Below are 18906 nucleotides of genomic sequence, written 5' to 3'. Positions count from 1 at the left end.
CCATGCCTATAATTCTTTTACACTCTTGTTGCCTACTTAGTTTGCCTGTTTCGATTCCCTAGCTTCTGTTGTTGGTGGTTGTAATACAGTTTTCATTTTAATGTTCATAGTTTTGATCCTCTTTCTCCTAAACAAGTCCCTTTAACATTTCATATAACAGTGGTTTGGATCTGATGAACTCCTTCAGTTTTACTTTGTCCTGGAAGCACTTTCTCTGCCCTTCTATTCTGAATGACAGCTTCACTGGATAGAGTAATAATGGTTGTAGGTTTCTGCTTTTCATTACTTTGAATACTTCTTGCCAGTCCCTTCTTGCCTGCAGAACCTCTTCTGAGAAATCAGCTGATAGTCCCACTGGGACCCCTTTGTATGTAATTTTCTTCTCTCTTGCTGCTTCCAAGATTCTCTCTTTATCCTTAATCTTTGACATTTTGATTATAATGTGTCTTGGTGTGGTTCTCCCTGGATTGAAGTGTTGAATATGATCGTGGACACTGAGATAAATCCAGCAAGCAGGATGACTGGCCAGTAACGAACGGAGGACTGTGGCTCGCTTTTGTCCAACAGCGAACAGCGAGAAGTCACACCGTCCTTTTATTAGGATTTCAAAAGTTACTAGAACAGGGGGTGTTACATTCCAGCCAACAATAAAAGAATTTTACAAGTGAAAAAATTCTTACAAAGTATTATTAATATGTAAAATACAGCCAGGGTAACTCATGGTTTAGCTAGCACCTATCGGGGATGCAAAGCAGACCCACTAATCCTGAATGCCGGTTCCACTTTAAGACTTTATTAACAAGGAGGCAAATGGAGTACACAACAGAACTCGCTGTTCCCAGAATTCCATGACCCAGTGGCCTCAACGGCTTAAGGCCGCAGGCGGAGACAAGATTAGCTCATCATCTCCTGGGTCCTGGGACGACACCTGGGCGGAGGAGCATGAGAATGCCCCTACCGAGAGATCTGTGTTCCTGCAACACTGAGTCCAGTTTTCCTGGAACTCTCTGTGCTTCCTGGCCCTGTAAGTGTATTTCCTTCCCCAAGTTAGGGAAGTTCTGCTTCATTATTTTTTCACATAATTTTTCAATTTCTAGTTCTTCTTCACCTTCTGGCAACCCTATGATTCGGATTTTGGCCCGCTTATAGCTGTCTCCTGAGAGACCAGGAGCCTCCTCCTCCGTCCCCACCCCCTCTGGGCCTCAGAGTCCAAGGCAATGGAGGTCTGCCTTCCCCAGCCTTGGAATCACAAGCTGACGGGTCTGGTCTGCAGCCAGGGGTGCTCCCTAGGCACCTATCACCTCCCCCTAAACATGGGCATCTGTGCCCATCACTGTCCCGCTGCCATTACCACTGTTGCTGCCAACATCACAACCTGACCTCTCGCCCCAGCTTTGCCCCTCCTATCCGTTTGGACGAGCACCACTTCTTTATAATTTACGTTGGACTTCCATTTGTTTTCTGGAACTTCTGGTTATTTCTGGTTTTGCAGTAGTTGTATTCCTTCTTAGTTGTGGAGGGAGATGGAGCGTGTCAGTCTAGGCCTCCATCTTGGCTGGAAGTCTCCTGTGTGTGTTTGTCTCTGTGTCTTAGGTAGAGCTGTCGCTCCTGTTACGTTGTAAGGGGTGGAGCCTTAGGTATTCATCAGTAAAAGGCGACCTGTTTCACCACGTTGTGGTGATGTATGTGGGGGAGGGGTCTGAAAAGGAACAATACCACTTGCCCAGCACTCGCCCCTTTTCCAGGCACTTCTCCCACTTCTGTATGGGACTGGTGCCTCTCTAGCTGTTTCCCTGGCCGTCGTTACCACAGTGGATGTGTCTGCGGACGTTCTAGGACTGTGGGGGCCCATTATGTAAGTAGACTCTGCTGAGACTGGCAGTTTCTGCCTCCACCCCAACCCTCACTGGTTTGCACAGTCAAAAGCAATGAGGCTTGATTTTCTGGTGCTGGGACCATGAGCTGCATGGTCTGGTGAGAAGCTGGGAATGCTCCCCAGGTGTCCCTCCTGATTTTTTAAAAGGTGTAACTGCCGCTGTCACCACTGCTGCCAACACCACACTGTATCCTTTCCACCCTGGCTCCACCCCTCCTACCTGTCTGGATGAGTATTTCTTCTTTATATCTTTGTTTGTTGGACTTCCATGCAGTTTGATTTTCTGGAACTTCTGGTTGTTTCTAGTTTTGAGGTAGTTGCTTTATCTGGTTATCTGGTATTAATGGTACCACTTGTGTTTTTTTGTTGTTTACACTTACCCAATGTATCTTTGCCCATTCTTTTATTTTTAACCTTTCATTGTCTCTTTGTACCGGGTGAATTTCTTGTAAACAATGTATAGCTGAGCTGAGCTTTGCTTGTTTTTCTAAGATTTTATTTATTTTTAGAGGGAGAAGGGAGGGAGAAAGAGAGGAAAAGAAACTTTGATGTGAGAGAGAAAATTGATCAGTTCCCTCTTGTACACACACCAACCAGGTCTGAACCATAGCCCAGGCATGTGCCCTGACCAGAAGTCAACTGGGGACTTTTCACTTTATGGAACAACTCCTAACCCACTGAGGCACACTGATCTGGGCTGAGCTTTGTTTTTAAATCAAATTTGATGTCTCTGTCCTCTGACAGAGGAATTCAGTCCTCACTTACTATGATATAATTTGTTTAATTCCTTTCATTTGATATAATGTTTACAATTTATTTTACTTATTTTCTCTTTTCCTTTTCCTTACTTTTTCTGGCTTGATCTAGTTTCTTTTCATTTTTTTTCCTTCCTCTTTATTTGGAAGTTCTACTTTGCTTTTTAATTTCCTAATGCTTATTGTCCCATGTATAAGAATTGTCATTAAAATTATAATTGTATATAATAAGTAAACACTAATCCTTAAGACCGGCACCCAGATGTTTTACTTGTCTTACCCCTCCTCACATTCCTAACCTAAGACCCTTGGCCTATGGTCGCCAGATTTAGCAAAAAAGAATACAGGACACCCAGTTTAAATTTAATTTTAGACAAACAATAAATTATTTTTGGTAATAATATCCCTATGCAGTATTTGCTACCTTCTTATACTAAAAGTTATTTGCTCTTCATCTGAAATTAAAATTTAACTTGGTGTCCTTTATTTTTTTAATCTGAAAACTGCCTTAATGCACTTCTCAATTCCTGGATTTTTCAAAAATGATGTATAATATTAAGTTTCAGGGTATTACTATAAAATGATATCCATTATCATACTAGTTATTTATTAGAAAAATATTTACCAGTTGAGTACATAATATCTCCGGACTCCAATTTCTATTTAGTTAGAGAGAAGTTTATGTATTTTTATCCATATTCATTGTTCAGAGCCTACTAATACTGGTATATTTCTGATTTTTTTAGCTTCAAAATTGACACCTCTGACCTCCTCACAGTGAACTGCACTAGATAATTTATTGACAATGTCCTAAATAAAAAATGATTAATGCACATAGGATGCTTTTGTTCAATAGTTGTTGAATAGATAGATTGTCCTTTAAATAAACACCTGTTAAAATAAATTATTGAATTTTGCAGGTAAAATGCATAGATGTTGTTCAGGCTTATATCAACCGAATCGTGGATGTGAACCCACTGATCAATGGAATTGTCAAGTACCGGTGAGCATTTTTACTCTGTCATTGTTTTTGTTCTAATTCTGTTGCCATGCCATCTAGTTATACATCCTGGAATCCTGTTCCTCTTTGTTCTTCTTTTGGTTTCCCACTGGGACCTCCCCTAACTTATGATTCAGCATTTCCTGCCCTTTGTTGAGCTTTTATGTTTGTGCGTCTGCCTCCTCCCACCAACTATTGACTTTAAGATCTTTGATGGCAAGAAATACATTTCATTGCTTTTTACATATTAAACATCCAGAACAAGGCCTGAAGCTTAGTAGGAATCATTGAACACTTATTAAAATAGTGGGTTTCGGGTAGCAACTCCAAGAGGACAATCCTCCATTACTACACACTTTCCAATGTGCATTTAGTATAGTAAATGTTATTTTTAAAATATATTATAGCCCTGACTGGTGTGGATCAGTTGGTTGCACATCGTCCCACAAAATGAAAGGTTGCCGGTTCAATTCCTGGTCAGGGTACGTGCCTAGCCAATCGATGTTTCTCTCTCACATCGATGTTTCTCTCTCACATCGATGTTTCTTTCCCTGTCTTTCTCCCTCCCTTCCCCTCTCTCTAATAAATAATAAATAAATATTTAAAAAATAAAAATACATTATATATGTGATTTCTATGTCTCAGTTACCAAATAGACCCTTCCAGATAGCTATGAGGTATTAGAGGGACAAAACTTGGATTTGTTTCTCTGTGGTATCCGACATAGCACAGTTCTTATCATACCATATATAGAGTGGCATTTTTCTAACTCTCAATCATTCATATAGCATCTTTAAGATTCTTGTCTTGTTTGCACAGCAACTCTGTTGTTAGTTAATATACTTATTACGATTGAACCACTTACTTTTAAGTCAATTATTTCTAAGTGAAAGTTTATATCAGTACAAAATTTTGAAAATATTATCACTTAACATAGTTACTATATATGTAAATAAAATGAAAAATAACCATTATTATGAAAATATAAACATTTAAAATATTTTTATGAAATACAAACACTACATAAAATAGATTGTGCTTTATAGTTACTTTATAAGTATTTTCTTATTTAATCACTTCAAAACCTTTTTCAAAAGATATTACATTTCCTATGTTATAGATGTGAAAAGTATGACACAGATAGTATGTGACAGAGCCATGATCCAAACATATAGACATCTGGTGCCAAAGCTCACAGAAACAAAAGTACAGAGAGTCTTTATATTCTAGGAGTTCTCTCTCGTCCCTTTCCTTTTTCTATGGACCAGCTGCACACTGGTCCTATCCTCCAACACTTAGCAGCTCCTCATCCTGGAGATATTTTCCCAGATTCTGCACTGGGTTTTTATTTGAAATGTAGTGTGTGGTTAATTTATTGACAGAGTATATCTTTAAACATTTGAAAGAGAAAAGGAAGTTCTGTTACATTTATTTTTCTATTGTATTTTAAAAAGTGTGAGTTCTAAGGAGGGAGGTCTTATGTTGTGGAACGTGTTTCCCTGTGTGAGGATACTATAATAAGGATCTGAGAATTAAATTGCTGTTCTTTTTGAAAATGATGGGTGCGCACACAAATAGGAGACCGGAGGGGCTCCTGATTGGTGGGGGGGATGGGGCAGTGTAGTAGCTGTCAAGGAATTGAAGATTTGGAGAGAGAAAACATGGATGCCTCTTGGGTGGATGTTCAGAAATAATTATATAAAGTTTATTTGTGCTGTGTTTAACATCAGTGGTTTTTCTTGCCTCCCTTAAAGTGCACCAAAATGGCTTTATGGTGTTAATTATGTTTCTATTGTGTTTGGAATTAAAATTGTGGCATTAAAATGAAAAATATATGTAAAGAACACAGCACAAACTCTTACATCAATCACTCAGTGTTAGCTATTGTTATTGTTATGGCTGTTGTTACAACAGGAGCGCAATAAATGGAACTAGCCTCATGATTATACACAGTTCTACTGTATTGCTATCCTCCAGTGTGCATGACTCCAAACTTACCCTCAGGCATTTCAGTGATTAAAGCCATACAGCTATGAAATATAGTAGCAGCAGAAATCATGGACTCTTAAATCTGGTGGTTCCTAGCTTTCTCTTTCTACTCTTGATTGACCAGAAAATGTTTACCACTTTATCAACTTCCCAAACCTGTTCTTCTACCCTCAAGCAAGACACCTAGGTGTGTGTCACCCTGGGCTCCACCTTCTCCACTCCTTTCAAAAGAATATCTCCCAGCTTCAATGAGTCAACAAGTTTTGTGGATCTTCTTCATTATTTCCCACAATGCCCATATTTTATGTTCCTTCATATCCTATTATCTAGCATACTGAACTATTCCATTTCCCCTGACCTATTGTGCTCTTTCTCTTATCTCCCTAACTGCATATGTTGTCCTTTCTGCCTGGAATACCTTCCCTTTCCTTATCTCTTCTATATTTGGCTGAATTATTTTTTGAGACCTCAGCTCAAGTCTCAATTATACTTTATTTAATCATCTCAGCTTTTGTGAAGTGTCTATCTCTGAGCTCCCAGAGCTCATTATGTTCTTGTCAATTTTGTTCATTCAGGGTCCAGAACCACACTATTTTAAAGAATATAATGTACAGAATTGTTGAAACAGGTTTTTATGGAATGAAAAAAAAACTCAAAAATGTAGTACTGGAGCAACACAGAGATAATGAATGCAGGAAACAGCTACCACCTCTATATCTGAGAGGGCAAAGGGAAAAATTGTGATTATCAGAATTAAGAAGCTCAAAAGAGGTTCCTACAGAGCTAGGACCTAGATACATGTGAAGAGGTTGCTACCTGGCTGATGCTACCTCATTAGCTTAAAGAGGAAATCTCATAGAGCTATGATTCAGACCTCCAAGGAGCAGTTGCCAGCTGCCTGATACTGGTACTTCAGAGGTGGTGTAGTGAAACTGGTTCTAGAATGTGGAAAGAAATAGGAAGCTGGAACCAACTACATTTGCCTAGATGAAAGGCCATTGTTGGAGTAGTGTTATCAGAAACAACAAGCAAACTGATAGAAGCAAATCCCTTTACCTCTTTCCTTGTCTTTCAGTCTGCAGCACCTGGTATTTGAAGGATCTAAGAGGGCGCCAATTGGAAAAAACAAAAAACAAAATCCTGAGATTTCTGAGTTCCATCATAAAGTGGGGGTATAGAATGCTTGGTTTGGAGGTGCATTGTCAATGTGATATAAATTGTCTCACCCACCAAACATTTATTCAATGCCTACTATGTGGCAGGCACTGTAGAAGGTGATGGAAGATACAAAGGTGAACAAAACACAGTCCCTGGCCTCTTTTACCTCCCAGTCTAGTGGTTAAAACATTCAAATAGCTATTGTTTACAGCACAGTAGAGTGAAGGCTCTGTAAGAAGAGAATACTGTGGGAGCGTAGAGGAGGTATACCTATCCAGGCCTGGAGAGTTGTCAAGGAAGGCTTTCTAAAGGCAGTGGTGTAAAAACAGAACTCTAAAAAATGAATAAGATTAAACTAGATGATGATGGCAGGCTGTATAGCTTCTGCTCTGCAGGTGAGGAGGCTGTATAGCTTTACACCAGAACATAGGGCTGGAATCCTCCTTGGATTTTGCTCTCCTGTCCCCTGCTTTAGTGAGTTCACTGGATGGGGGCAGGATTTCAGGATATATGGTGTAAAAAAGGCCTCTCAGACCTCAGTGAAGTCTTTCACTCACCCCACACTGTCTAGCCCATGTATCATTCTGATGTCACAACCTCCTTTGGGACTCATTTTCAGTCTGTCTCCATAGAGGCTGGGGTGAGGATTCTTCTCTGGGGGTCCTACTTTTAGAAAGGCTGAAATTATGGGGTTTCTTTGGTGTCAGGGGTTTAGTGCTGCCTGTGGCACTGAGCCCATGTGTTATGGTAGTTTTCTTTCTGCCCCATAACAACCTTCTTTTACAGTTCTCTGCATTTGCTGATTATGTGTGGCTTAAGTTTGGGCAGTGTTAACAAAGGGGCTTTTAAGACCTTTGTAAAGTGTACATTACTGCCTCTGCCCTATACTTGGCAGGACTAGTACTTGGGAATCTCATGTGTTCCAGGAACCCCATCTTAACACCAACAAATAGGCTGCCAGTAAATAGTGCTGATAATATCATACTAGTAGGACATGTTGAAGAAATACCTGCTGTAGTTCTTCTCATTGTTTTTTTCTGATATAGAGGCTTATAGCCTATTTCCTAAATTTTATGTTGTTGATTCTCTGAGCTCTGTGATTTGGGAAATTTGGCTTCGACTTAGTCTGCTAAAACCCTAATCCTTTTATTTTCCTGCCAGATTTTGTTGACTGTCAGGAGAACTTGATGATATTAGTAATTTTTGATAGTTAATAATTTACTCTTTCCCTCTTGTTAATTTTTTATAACTGTTTTGTATTTCCTTTGTTCCTTTCTTCTTCTCTTGCCATCCTCCTTTATTATGAGATAATATTCTTTAGTGTTATGCTTTGTTTCCTCTCTCTTTTGTTTATGTACTTTAGGTTTTTGTTCCATGGTTACCATGAGGCTTACATAAAAATGTAATTGTAGCTGTCTATTTTAAGTTGATGATATTTTTGATCACATACAAAACTTATCCTCTCCTTACCCTTTCCACATTTTATGTTTTCATGTCTCAATTTATATCCTTTTATAATATATATGCATTAGAAATTATTTTAGCTATAGTTATTTTTAACACATTTGCTTTTTAAACTTTTTACTAGAGTTAAGTGATTTACACACCACCATTATATTACTAGAGTATTCTGAATTTGACTATATATGTATCTTTACCAGTGAGTTATATACTTTCATATTTTTTCATGCTACTAATCACCATCCTTTTATTTGAGCTTCAAGAACTCTCTTTAGCATTTTTTAATATTGAAGTTCCCTTTATTTTTTTATCAGCTTTATTGGGGAGATATTAGTTAATAAAATTAAATAGTTCTCAAGTGTACAATTCTATGATATATGATCTGTATATTACATTGTGTGCCCACCACCCAAAGTCAAATCTCCATCTGTCACCACACACTGACCTCCTTCTACCCTTCACTATCCCCCTACTCCCTTTCCCTCTGGTAACCACCATACTGTTGTCTGTGTCTGAGTTTTAGTTTGTTTTTGTTTGTTCATTTGTTGCTTTCAGTTGTATATCCCACATGTGAGTAAAATCATATGGTTCTTGACTTTTTCTGTCTGACTTATTTGGCTTAGCATGATATTCTCAAGCTCTATCCATATTGTCACAAATGGCAGTTTTTCCTTTTTTTCTTATGGATGTTTTGAGCATTTTTGTAAGGCAAGTCTAGTGGTTATGAACTCCCTCAGTTTTCCTTTGTCTGGGAAAGTCTACATTTCCTTCATTTCTGATGGATAGCTTTTATAGGTAAAGTGTTTTTGCTTGGTCAGTTTTCTTTTTTTAGCACTTTGTATTTATCATACTACTCTCTTTGTGCCACTGAATGTTTCTTCTAAAAATGTACTGATAGCATTATGGGAGTTACCTTGCATGACATGAGATTTTTTTTTCTCTAGCTGTTTTCAAATTTTTTATAGTCTTTCATTTTCTACAATTTTACTATAATATGTCTCTGAAGTTGTTTTTGCATTCAATCTGTAAAGAAATCTATGAGTTTCATGTTTAGTGATGTCCATATCTATATTCAGATTTGGGAATTTTTCAGCTATTACTTTTTAAATTATTTTTCTGCCTTTTTCTGTCTCTTAGTCCTTCTGGTAATTCTGTAATGTGAATATAATTTTGTTTGATGAATGTAGTTTATTTGATGAATTCCTTAATACATATATGCTTTCTTCACTCTTTTCATTATTTTTCTTCATTGAGTATCTAATTTCAAATGACCCATCTTCAACTTTACAGATTCTTTCTCCTGATTGATTGCGTATGTTATTGATATGTTCTATTTCATTTCATTTCATGTATTTTCAGCTTCATAATTTCTGTTGGTTCTTTTTTATGATTTTTATTTCTTTGTTAAACTTCTCATTTTGTTCATGTATTGTTTTCCTGATTTTGTTGAGTTAGTGATCTGTGTTTTCTTTTTGGTCTTTGATCTTCTTAAAACAATTGTTTGATTTACATTATAGGAAATTCATAGATCTTTATTTCTATGTGGTCAGTTGCTGGAAAATTATTGTGTTCATTTTGTGGTGTCGTGCTTTTAAAAGAATTATATTCCTTGTAACCCTGTGTTTGCATGTGCACATCTGATGGTGTGGTTACCTCTTTTAGACTTTATGGACTGCTTTTGGTGGATCAATACCTTAATCTGTGGGTGGGCTTGAGGGAGCCAGCAGGGTAGAGTATGGTAATTCTGGTTCTGGGATGATCCCACTGGTGTAGTCTTCTTGCAGCTAGCTAGTTCTGCTAGTTGAGGTCATTGCAGGGATCTTCAGTGGCCAAAGCTGCAGGTGTCTGCACTGGCTACATCCTGATTTCTTTAGCTCTCATGAATGATGTCCAGCTGAAGAGATCCTTCTTGACACTGGTTCTGGATCTCAGGCTATTTCACTCAGTTGGTGGCACCTATGGCAAAGCCACAGAGCCAGTGTCTGGACTGTGTGTTCTTACATAGTGATAGCAACTCTGGGGTCTGGGGCACTGGCTGGCTTGCAGTGGTGGTGGCCCTGGTGCCTGATGTATGAGCACACATGAAGCCACAGTATAGTTAGTTCTCAATCATGGATGCTTGTGGAGGGCAAAGTATCAGGGACCTGTGTCACTGGCACTCTGAAGCAGCAGGAACTCTGGTCCCTGACATGTGGGCATGTGTAGAGCTGCAATGGAGTCTGGATCTGGATTGTTGGCACATGTGGACAGACAGTGCCTCTGAGGCCCAGGTCTCTGGCTAGTTTGTAACAATGGTGACTCCAGTGCCTGAGACATGGGAGCTCATATATCAGGATTTGAAGGTAGGTTTGGAAGGTTGGCATGTATAGAGTGGTTGCAAAGCTGAGTTCTGGGTCATAGGTGTGTATGGAGTGACCATGGAGGTGGTGTCTGAAGTGCAGGTATGAGATGTGTGTGCAGTTGGGCAGTTGGCAGCCCTGATTCCAGGGTGGTACAATAGAAGCTTTTTCTGGAGTGAATACAATAGTGTGCCCCTTTCTGGAGGGTTCATATTGGTGATGGCTGTTGGTTGTCTCGGTGGCAAAGGCCCCTGCTGTCCATATAGAGCAATCTGTTTGAGGTCTGTGCCAATGAACACTATGTGATTCTCTGCTGTGAAGGCTTCAGGGAGTTTGTAGTTGTTGTGGGGGCTGTTGAGGTCCTCAGCAGAAAATGCTGCTGAAGTCTTCCACAGAGCAGGCTATTGGGGACCACCATGGTGTCCCCTGCATGACTGATACAGATAGCCTCTGTCCTTTTTTGTTCCTAGCTCTCTAAACATCACTAAGCTGTTCTCTCCAGTAATCCTTTCTGCATGATTATTTTTTCTTAATTAGATTTTTGATTCCTCACAAGGATATTTTGTTTCAGATAGGTCTAAGTTTTTTTTTTTTTTTTTTGGTGGGAGGAAGAAGGCTGGTATTTCCTACTCTGCCATCTTGTTGATGTAACTCCTCTAGAGTTGCTGTATTCTCTTATTTTATTATTTACCTCATTTATATCAAAATACATTTATTGTTACATAAAATTTAATTCTAGGACTTCATGTATATATTTACTTATATTTGGTGTATATAATTATAAATATCTTTAGCTTCTGTCATTGTTCATGACTTCAAATAATATTTGGAGAATGGTTAACTCCAAGACCTTTCCTCTGAGCTTTATTCCCTTATATACACCTGCCTACTTGATATCTCCACCTAGAAATCTTTTGGTTACCACAAAATCAAAACAATTAAAACAGAGCTAATCACCTTCCCTCTTTCTATATTTTTTAACTCAGTAAATGGTGCCAGGATCTACAAAGTCATATAAGCCAGGAAACTAAAAACAAAAGAAAAAAATTATTTTTATCCCTCTTCCTTATCCCATATATATATATATATTTTAATTTTCTAATATTCTCTATGAATTATAACTTCCAAATGTCTATCTCAATATATACTATCTAAATAGCTTTCCATTTTTCTACATCCAAACTCTTGACACTTTAGTCCCAACAACCATTATCTTTGCTTACTGGAGTAGTCCTTGTGCTTCCAGTTTTGCCCCCTTTTATATTCTTTACTTTGTAAAAGCCATGGGGTATCTAAGTCACAAAATATATTATGCCACTTTCCTGCTTTAAACATTTCAATCTTGAAATTCATAAATATTCCATGTAAGGACCCTCCATGATTGGGCAGTCAGTTTTCAGCATCATCTTATGCCTTTCTTTTATATATATTTCCTTGTTACCCCACTGGAGTCTTTTTGTTGTCATCTGAGGGGTCTCTTCTAGTTCAAGACAAGTTTCCTGAGTTATTTTCACCTCCTAGTCATTTAACTTTTTCCTTTAGCTACTGCCTGCTTCTAGTGTCTATCTCTGTCTGGGTCCTCCTTTTTCCAGACTGGGACATTGTTCCTCAAAGTCCTCTTTCCTGATCACAGGCCCATTTCCTGACATACAGGCTCTTCTGCTTTGGATAAGGATTCATATCTGGGGAAGCTTTGAAGAAATAGCACTCATAGGCATGTGGATGCTTTACTGGGGTTACAATGTTCTTCTTTTGGAAATGCTGGTCTTAGATTCCCCAGTTTCACCGAATTGGTAACTTAAAAGTTTTATTTCCAGAGAGTGGTATCCCCAGCTTCACATCCTTCTGACCTGCTTTATGTACAACCAAAATGTGAGGGATGAGAGAGATACAGACAGAGCAGGAAGTACCCCTTTTTTCTCAGGTAAACAGCAAGATCTCTGGAATACATTACACTCAGGGTTTTAGGCTTTGGTTAACAAATGCTAATGAATTTACCTTGTACCTAGCTCTAGATGTACAGTAACACCCATAGTTTCTAAATGGTTATGCTTATTAAGAAGATTTTACAGAATTCAAAGAGATTTGGAGTGGAGCCTGCAGCACAGGGCTCACAATACCAAGGAGGCTCGACACCCTCACTGCCTTCGTCAAGAATGCCTGGGCCAAGGAGCTGGTGCTGATCACATCCTTCACTATTGGGGGCCTCGCTATAATTCGCCTGCCTTCAACCCCTACATAAAATATGCCTCCATGATCAACCAGCTCACACCCTACAACTACCCAGCACCTGTCGGAGATGATGGGAACATGCTTGACATGCCCAGCCACCCCTAGTACCCCCAGGTCCCAAACCTGGAGTTGCTGAAGAAACTGTGAACACCTGCACTGACTGGAAGGAAATCCTCTCCCCTGAGGCCCCCTTAAAAAAGAGATTTGAACAAGTAGAACCTGAGAAGGACAGATCTGAGGCAGTGCTGTGGCTCTCAAAATTAGATGTGTGGGCCTTATTTTTAGTGTTCTGTCATTAATTCTTAATTTCAGAACCCTATCTTAGCTTTAAATAACCCAGGTACCTGTTTCTTTTACTTGAAATGAGAGAGAGAGAGATTTGTTTCACTTGGGTCAGCTGTCCAACACATTGAAAACAGCAGCATTCTGCAGTGTAGACCTAACAGCAGTGTTCCCACCCCTGTTTGTGAGCAAGTAGTTCTCAGCAAATACAGGATAGAGAAATAAATAGATTTTCACAAAAATGGACCATGTGTTCTCATTGCATCATGTTTTATTCACTATGCTTGGGGTTCCCTCTCTCTTTAATAAGAAGCATTAATAAGGTCAGTAATAATATTTCAGTGTTTAAAATGTTCTAGGTATTGCTGTATTTGCAAATATGTTAGCTCATTTAATTATATCAACAACCCTGTGATGCAAATATTATTAGTTTCATTAGTTATATGAGGAAACTGAAATAAAGAACGGTTAAGTAGACTTCTGGCCAAGATGGAGGTGTAGACAGACACACTGCATCTCCCTCCACAACTGAGAAGGAATACAACTACCTCAAAACTAGAAACAACCACAGTCAACCAGTGCAGAATGAGGAAGCAAGAATTGAGAAAAATGAGGAAAACTTCCCAAATTTTGTGAGGGAGATGGACATACAGGTCCAGGAAGCACAGAGGGTCCCGGGCAAGCTGGACCCAGAGGGGACCACAACAGGACACATCATGATTGAGATGCCAAAGGTGAAAGATAAAGACAGAGTCCTGGGGGCAGCAAGAAAGAGGCATAGAGTTGCCTACAGAGGGTTGCCTTTAAGACTATCAGTTGATTTCTCAGAGGATACTTTGCAGGCACAAAGGGACTGGCAAGCAGTATTCAATGCGATGAAAAGCAACCTACAACCAAGATTACTCTATCCAGCAATGCTATCATTTGGAATGGAAGGGCAGATAAAGTGCTTCTCAGACAAGGCGAAGCTAAAGGAGCTTATCATCACTAAGCCATTATTATATGAGATGTCGAAGGGACTTACTTAAGAAAGAGAAGATCAGAACTATGAACACTAAAATGACGACAAACTCACAACTCAACTATCAACAACTGAATCTAAAAAATAAAAACAAAATCCCACTAAGCAAACCAGAATAGGAACAAAATCATAGGTATGGGGATCATTTGGAGCGTTATCAGCTGGGAGGGGGCAGGGGGATAAATGGGGAAAAGGTGTAGGGACTAAGAAGCATAATCAGTTGGTACAAAATAGACAGGGAGAAGTTAAGAATAATATAGGAAAGGGTGAAGCCAAAGAACTTATATGCACGACCCATGGACATGAACTAAGGGGGTGGGATTGCTGGGGGGAAGGTACTGGCCAGAGGGGAGCAAAGGGGAAAACATTGGAACTACTTTAAGAACATAATAAATACAATATACTTAAAAAAAAGAAAGCTTAAGTAATAATCCTTAGAAGATACAGTAAATAGGGCTGGTATACAAATTTATATATTCTTGTTATAGACTACTACTGTGCAATAGAAATAAAATGTGGGGTACACATATAATTTTGACTATTCTAGTCAAATTTAAAAAAATAAAAAGAATCAAGTTCAATAGATTTTTGTAATATATGTTATTTAACTATGTAAAAAATATTATAATTTTGACATTGCATTAGTCAATTTTCAAATACTCAGTAGAAACAAGTGGCTTATGGTTATTATATTGGAAAGCTCAGGTCTAGGGTCTATGCTCTTAGGCTTCAGAACCAACTAAACCTTGGTATAAAACTGTGGTATAAAATACATTTATTAGATGTATAATCCTGGGCACAATTCTTAATGTCCCAGAGCCTAGCTTTCCTCATGTGTAAATTGTGTATAATAATTGTACCCACCTCACGTGATTGTTAAAGTTGAGCGGTTGTACAGTGTTTAGAGCACTGCCTATCACATATCAATCATTGTTACTATCCATCATCATCATCATCATCATTTATTATTGTGGCACACTCTAGAACGCATGTTCTTCCTTTTCTGGAATATTGTCTTATACACCTGACTGTGATAAATTCTTCTTACTGTACACTTGCAGCTGTATTTTCATACATTTTCTCACTACATCTTCACAACTACCCTGCTAGGTAGATATCCCAAATTTGTAATTGAAGCAACTGAAATCCAGCAAGGTTAAAGAACTTGTATAGATCACAGTAGTAGGAAAAGATAGCTCCAGAAGTATTGTTCATTTTAAAGGCATAGATTTTATCACACATATTTTTGCTTGAATACTTTGAATATTTGATTTGATTGGTGAATATTAATAAACACAATTACTACCTCCAGTGAACCCAACAATTCTTTATTAAAGTTAAAATTTTATATCACATGACAGTTTAGAGGATTTAAAATTCTTACTTTGAAGAATTACTGTTTGAGATACTGAGAAATTCTATTGGCATCATGTAATTTAGTGATTGTATTACCGCATATACTCAAACTGTTATTTTAGGCATATTGATTTAACTGTATGTTTAAGCAGAATTACTGGCCCAGAGGGTTAGCTTTATAAGTATCTTGACAATTGTATTTATTTTAACATGGTACTCCTTGTTTTTTTCATAATTTGGGTAAATAACTACTTTATGTGGTTTGTCAACCAGTGGTCAGTGGCCCCAATTAAACACCAACAGGATTCCCCAGTTTGGGGTACAGTGAACAAGAAAATGTTATTCAGTGCTGACAGCTCAGTTGTGATACAGTTTGTGAGAACATCACAGCTGTAGAACAGCTTGATAGTGTTATAGTGCAATCATGAAGCAAAGAAGCATGGCTATGAGGTGGCCCTGTGGACAGATGGCCTTGGGGCTAGGCACCTCTCCAGCTAGACAGCTCTGCTCTGCTCTCTTCTGGCCTACTGTGTTGTGCTCTGGTCCAGTCTGGTCCAGTCTGGTTTGCACCACTCTGCTCTGCTTATGTACTTGTCTGTTGTGTTCTACTCTGGCGAGATATATTCAGTGTTTCATCTTTGGTGTTTCAGCTGTAGCCAATGAAACAATCTTCAGTCTTCAGTGGAAAGAAAGGTGTGTTTTAAGAGTTGGGGGAGGTGACTTATATAGTCAGAAGTCCCCACCCCTGACTCTTGATTAGTTCATTCTCATGCAGATGAGGACTCCAAATCCTTGTGGTTTGATTGGTCCAAAAGGCACTATCCTGATTGTTCAGAATGAATCCTCTCTAATTAGTTGGTAAAGAAGCTGATGGGGATATAGATGTACAGCTCTGATTGTATGAGGAAAGCCTCTGTCCTATTGGTTGAAGTAGAATTCCAGGAACTCCTCTGTAAGGGCTGGCTCAGATGGAAGAAACACAGTGCACTAAGGCAGTTCAGGGCAGAGGCAGGTAGTTCAGTGCGGGTTTCTCTGTCAAGTGCAGTTTGTGTGAGAGCCCCCTGTCTAGAAATGGCTGCTATGCTCTGTTTTTAAAATTTGAGCCCAGTTAGCTACCAGTAGTAGTCCTTCCTAGAAGGTATCTTTTTTTCTTAGCGTCCACACTTTTCTGTAGCTGTATTTCATTTCTTCTAGGTTTGAAGAAGCTAAGAAGGAGGCTCATGCTGTAGATAAAAAGCTTGCGGAGAAGCAGGAAGATGATGCCACCCTGGAAAAGAAATGGCCCTTCCTTGGGGTTCCTTTGACAGTCAAAGAAGCTTTCCAGCTGGAAGGTATTGTTCTTTGTATTTTCTTTCTTTAGATACATGGATTGAACTTGCAAATGGCCTGTATTTTCTGAAGTTATAAACTGAACAAATATATTACCAAAGTGGAAGATTAATGTTAAGATTCTTCAGTTTTGAATTGATGGAAAATATTCTGCAAGTTTCATTGGGAAGAGAGACAATAATGGCCCTCATCTCTTAGAACTGTATGGCATATAAGGGGCTATGCTCAGTGCCCATTAATCCTCAAAGCAGCCTATGGGAATAGTATTATTATCTGATTTTTCAGTTAAAAACTTGAAGTTCATGACCCTCAAGTAGCTTGACGAAAGCTAATCTGAAACTCTGAAAAAAGCCTGTGCTTTGTCTATAATGCAGTTATTTTTAAGGCAGCCCTTGAAAGTAAATGAAAACCACGGATGTTTGGCAATTGAACATCTTTTTCAATAATTCATGGGTAAAAGAAAAAAATCAAAAAGGAGATTTTAAACTGAAAAAATAAACAAAAGGAACAATATACTAAAAACCTATGGGATACAGCTGAAAAAGTGATTAGGAGGAAATTTATATTTTTGAATGAGTATATTTGAAGAAAAGAAAGATTTAAAATCAATGACCTAATTTTCACCTTAGCCAACTATAAAAAGGAGACAAAAACAAACCTAAACCAAGCTGAAGGGAAGGAAACAATAAATATTACAGTGGAATACACTGAGCTAGAAAATACTAAAACAGTAGGTAAAGTTGATGAAAGCAAAAGTTAGTTTGAAATGATAAAAAAATGACAAGATTTTAGCTACACAAACAGGTGATAGGGAGAGAGAGAGAGAGAGAGAGAGAGAGAGAGAGAGAGAATGAGAGAAAATGAGAATATGGGTATAGGAGGGATAGATGGTGATGGATGGAGACTTGACTTTGGGTGGTAAATGCACAATACATTGTACAGATGATGTGTTGTAGAATTGTGCACCTGAAACCTGTATAATTTTGTTAACCAGTGTCACCCCAAAAATTAATGAAAAGGAAAAAAATCGTGAAAGAGGTGGAATGAGTACCATTTTTAATTATGTTAAAGGAATAATAACTTAATAGAAATAACTTTAAATGCATTAGACAACATAAATGAAACGGAAAGATTCCTAAAGGGACAAAATAAAATTGATTCAAGAAGAAAGGAAAATATGAATAGACATATGGCAAATAAAAACACTTAAAAATCTGTAAAAAGAAAAGCCCCGGCCAAGAGGACTCAGCTAGAAAATTCTATTGAATATTAAATGAAGAAATAATAGCAAATATTTAAGAAATCTTTTATAAAATAAAGGAGGACTTTCAGTACTAGGCTGAATAACAGTGGTCTTAGCCAGAACAATCAGGCAAGAGAAATAAATAAAAGGCATTGAAATTGAGTATGAAGAAAATTGTCGCTTTTTGCTGACAACATGATTCTTTATATAGAAAATATTTTTGTTTAAATTTTATTGTTTTTCATTTACACTTGTCCCAATTTTTCCCCCATTATTCTCCCCTGTCCTACCTTCCCACCCCTGCTCCCCAAGTAAATCCCCACTTTGTTGTCCATGTCCATGGGTCTTTTATACTTGCTCCTCAACAAAACCCTTTCCTTTCCTTCCCCTCTTCTCCCCTTCTCTCCTCCCCTCTGGGCACTGTCAGTCTGTTCCTTATTTCCATGTCTCTGGTTCTGTTCTGCTCGTTTGTTTGTTTTGTTCATTAGTTTCCACTTAAAGGTGAGATCATATGATATTTGTCATTTAATGCCTGGCATATTTCACTTAGCATAATATTCTCCAGTTCCATCCATGCTGTTGAAAAAGGTAGGAATTCTTTCTTTCTGCTGCCTAGTATTCCATCGTGTGAATATACCACAGTTTTTTGATGCACTCATCTACTGATTGGCACTTAGACTATTTCCAGCACTTGGCTATTAAAAATAATGCTGTTACAAACATTGGGGTGCATAGGTTCTTTTGAATTGGTGTTTCAGGATTCTTGGGGTATAATCCCAGAAGTGGGATCACTGGGTCAAAAGGCAGTTCCATTTTTACTTTTTTGAGGAAATTCCATACTGTTTTCTACAGTGGCTACACCAGT

At 38.3% G+C, this 18906-nt stretch overlaps 1 protein-coding gene and 1 pseudogene across 2 annotated transcripts in view; both read left to right on the top strand.

Moving 5' to 3' along the window:
• FAAH2 (fatty acid amide hydrolase 2) overlaps positions 1-18906 on the top strand; it is a 126180-nt gene that overhangs the window by 8604 nt on the left and 98670 nt on the right. The window contains exons 2-4 of one of the 2 annotated variants that reach the window (XM_090264248.1): positions 3552-3634; positions 4039-4113; positions 16664-16800. In XM_090264248.1, coding sequence (XP_090120374.1) covers positions 3552-3634; positions 4039-4113; positions 16664-16800 — 295 coding nt within the window. The remainder of the gene's footprint in view (positions 1-3551; positions 3635-4038; positions 4114-16663; positions 16801-18906) is intronic. The other variant, XM_090264249.1, reaches the window with a different exon arrangement.
• LOC149991314 (NADH dehydrogenase [ubiquinone] 1 alpha subcomplex subunit 3 pseudogene) lies at positions 10554-12957 on the top strand (annotated as a pseudogene).

The sequence above is a fragment of the Furipterus horrens genome, unplaced genomic scaffold (genome assembly GCF_987537825.1).
Source record: "Furipterus horrens unplaced genomic scaffold, mFurHor1.1.pri manual_scaffold_17, whole genome shotgun sequence".
Lineage (NCBI taxonomy): Eukaryota > Metazoa > Chordata > Mammalia > Chiroptera > Furipteridae > Furipterus > Furipterus horrens.
This window is presented reverse-complemented; position numbering and strand designations above follow the sequence as displayed.